The sequence below is a fragment of the Theobroma cacao genome, chromosome 2, assembly GCF_000208745.1.
Source record: "Theobroma cacao cultivar B97-61/B2 chromosome 2, Criollo_cocoa_genome_V2, whole genome shotgun sequence".
Lineage (NCBI taxonomy): Eukaryota > Viridiplantae > Streptophyta > Magnoliopsida > Malvales > Malvaceae > Theobroma > Theobroma cacao.
Window position 1 is genome coordinate 33,237,758 of NC_030851.1, and position 1,560 is coordinate 33,239,317.

The 1,560-nt window shown below is 37.4% G+C and overlaps 1 protein-coding gene across 1 annotated transcript; it reads left to right on the plus strand.

The window, feature by feature from the left end:
- On the plus strand, positions 1-1,005 carry LOC18609565. The gene has a single exon (XM_018114975.1). The coding sequence runs from the start codon at positions 1-3 to the stop codon at positions 1,003-1,005; it is 1,005 nt and encodes a 334-aa protein (XP_017970464.1).

The following is a 1,560-nucleotide window of genomic DNA, read 5'->3' on the forward strand; positions in this document are numbered from 1 at the left end:
ATGGCAGAAAATCGAAAAGTGTTATTTGTAAAGCTGAAATTGAAGGATACTGCACTTCAATGGTGGAAGAGAGTTGAAGAGCAACGTGCACGACAAGGTAAGCTTAAAATCAGCACTTGGGAGCACATGAAAAGCAAATTACGAAAGCAATTTTTACCTGTTGATTATACTATGGAATTATATGAAAAATTTCATTGTTTGAAGCAAAATAACATGACCGTTGAGGAGTATACATCGGAATTCAATAACTTATCAATTCGGGTTGGGTTAGCTGAGAGTAACAAACAAATTACTTCTCGTTATCTTACTGGTTTAAATCATTTTATTAGAGACGATATGGGAGTAGTTCGTTTATACAACATTGAAGATGCTCGTCAATATGCTCTATCAGCAGAAAAACAGGTTTTACGCTATGGTGCTAGAAAGCCCTTATATGGCACCCATTGGCAAAATAATTCTAAAGCAAGACGAGGTTACCCAACATCCCAACAAAATTATCAAGGGGCTGCCACAATCAATAAAACTAATAGAGGTGCAGCCAATGTTGAAAAGAATGATAAAGGCAAGGGTATAATGCTTTATGGAGGACAAAACAGTTTTGGTTCTACAAATAAAGGAGGCAGCAATTCCCATATTCGATGCTTTACTTGTGGGGAGAAGGGATACACTTCTTTTGCTTGCCCACAACGAAGGGTGAACTTAGCAGAATTAGGGGAAGAGTTAGAGCCTGTTTATGATGATTATGAGGAGGAGGTAGAGGAAATCGATGTTTATCCTGCACAAGGTGAGTCATTAGTGGTACGAAGAGTAATGACAACAACAGTAAATGAGGAAGCAGAAGATTGGAAGAGGCTAAGTATTTTTCGCACACGAGTTGTTTGTGAATGTAAAGTGTGTGATCTTGTCATTGATGGAGGAAACATGGAAAATATTATTTCAAAAGAGGCAATAGACAAATTGAAGCTTCCTACAAGCAAACATCCTCATCCTTACAAAATTAGATGAATAAAGAAGAGACACGAAGTACCGGTAACTACTCAATGTTTGATGAAATTCACTATAGGAGATAACTTGGATGATAACGCTTTATGTGATGTGCCAATGGATGTTGGCCATATTCTTGTTGGTAGACCTTAATTGTATGATTACGATATGGAATATAAGACGAAACCAAATACCTATTCTTTCTACAAGAATAACAAGAGGTACACTTTATATCCTCTTAGAGAAGAGACTAAGAAATCAGCAAACAACAAGATCAGCAAGATCACTGGGTATTTATCTGCTGAAAATTTTGAAGCTGAAGGTAGTGAGATGGGTATTATGTATGCTTTGGTAACTAAGCATTTAAAAAGTGATCAGATGAGTAAATCTCCTCAATATCCAACAGAAATTCAGCAGTTATTGAAGGAGTTTGGAGAATTGTTCAATGAGGATTTGCCGAAAAGTCTACCACCTTTACGAAGCATCCAACATGCAATTGATTTGGTACCAGGAGCAGCATTACCAAATCTGCCAGCATATAGAATGCCACCTATGCAGCGAGCTGAGGTACAAAGA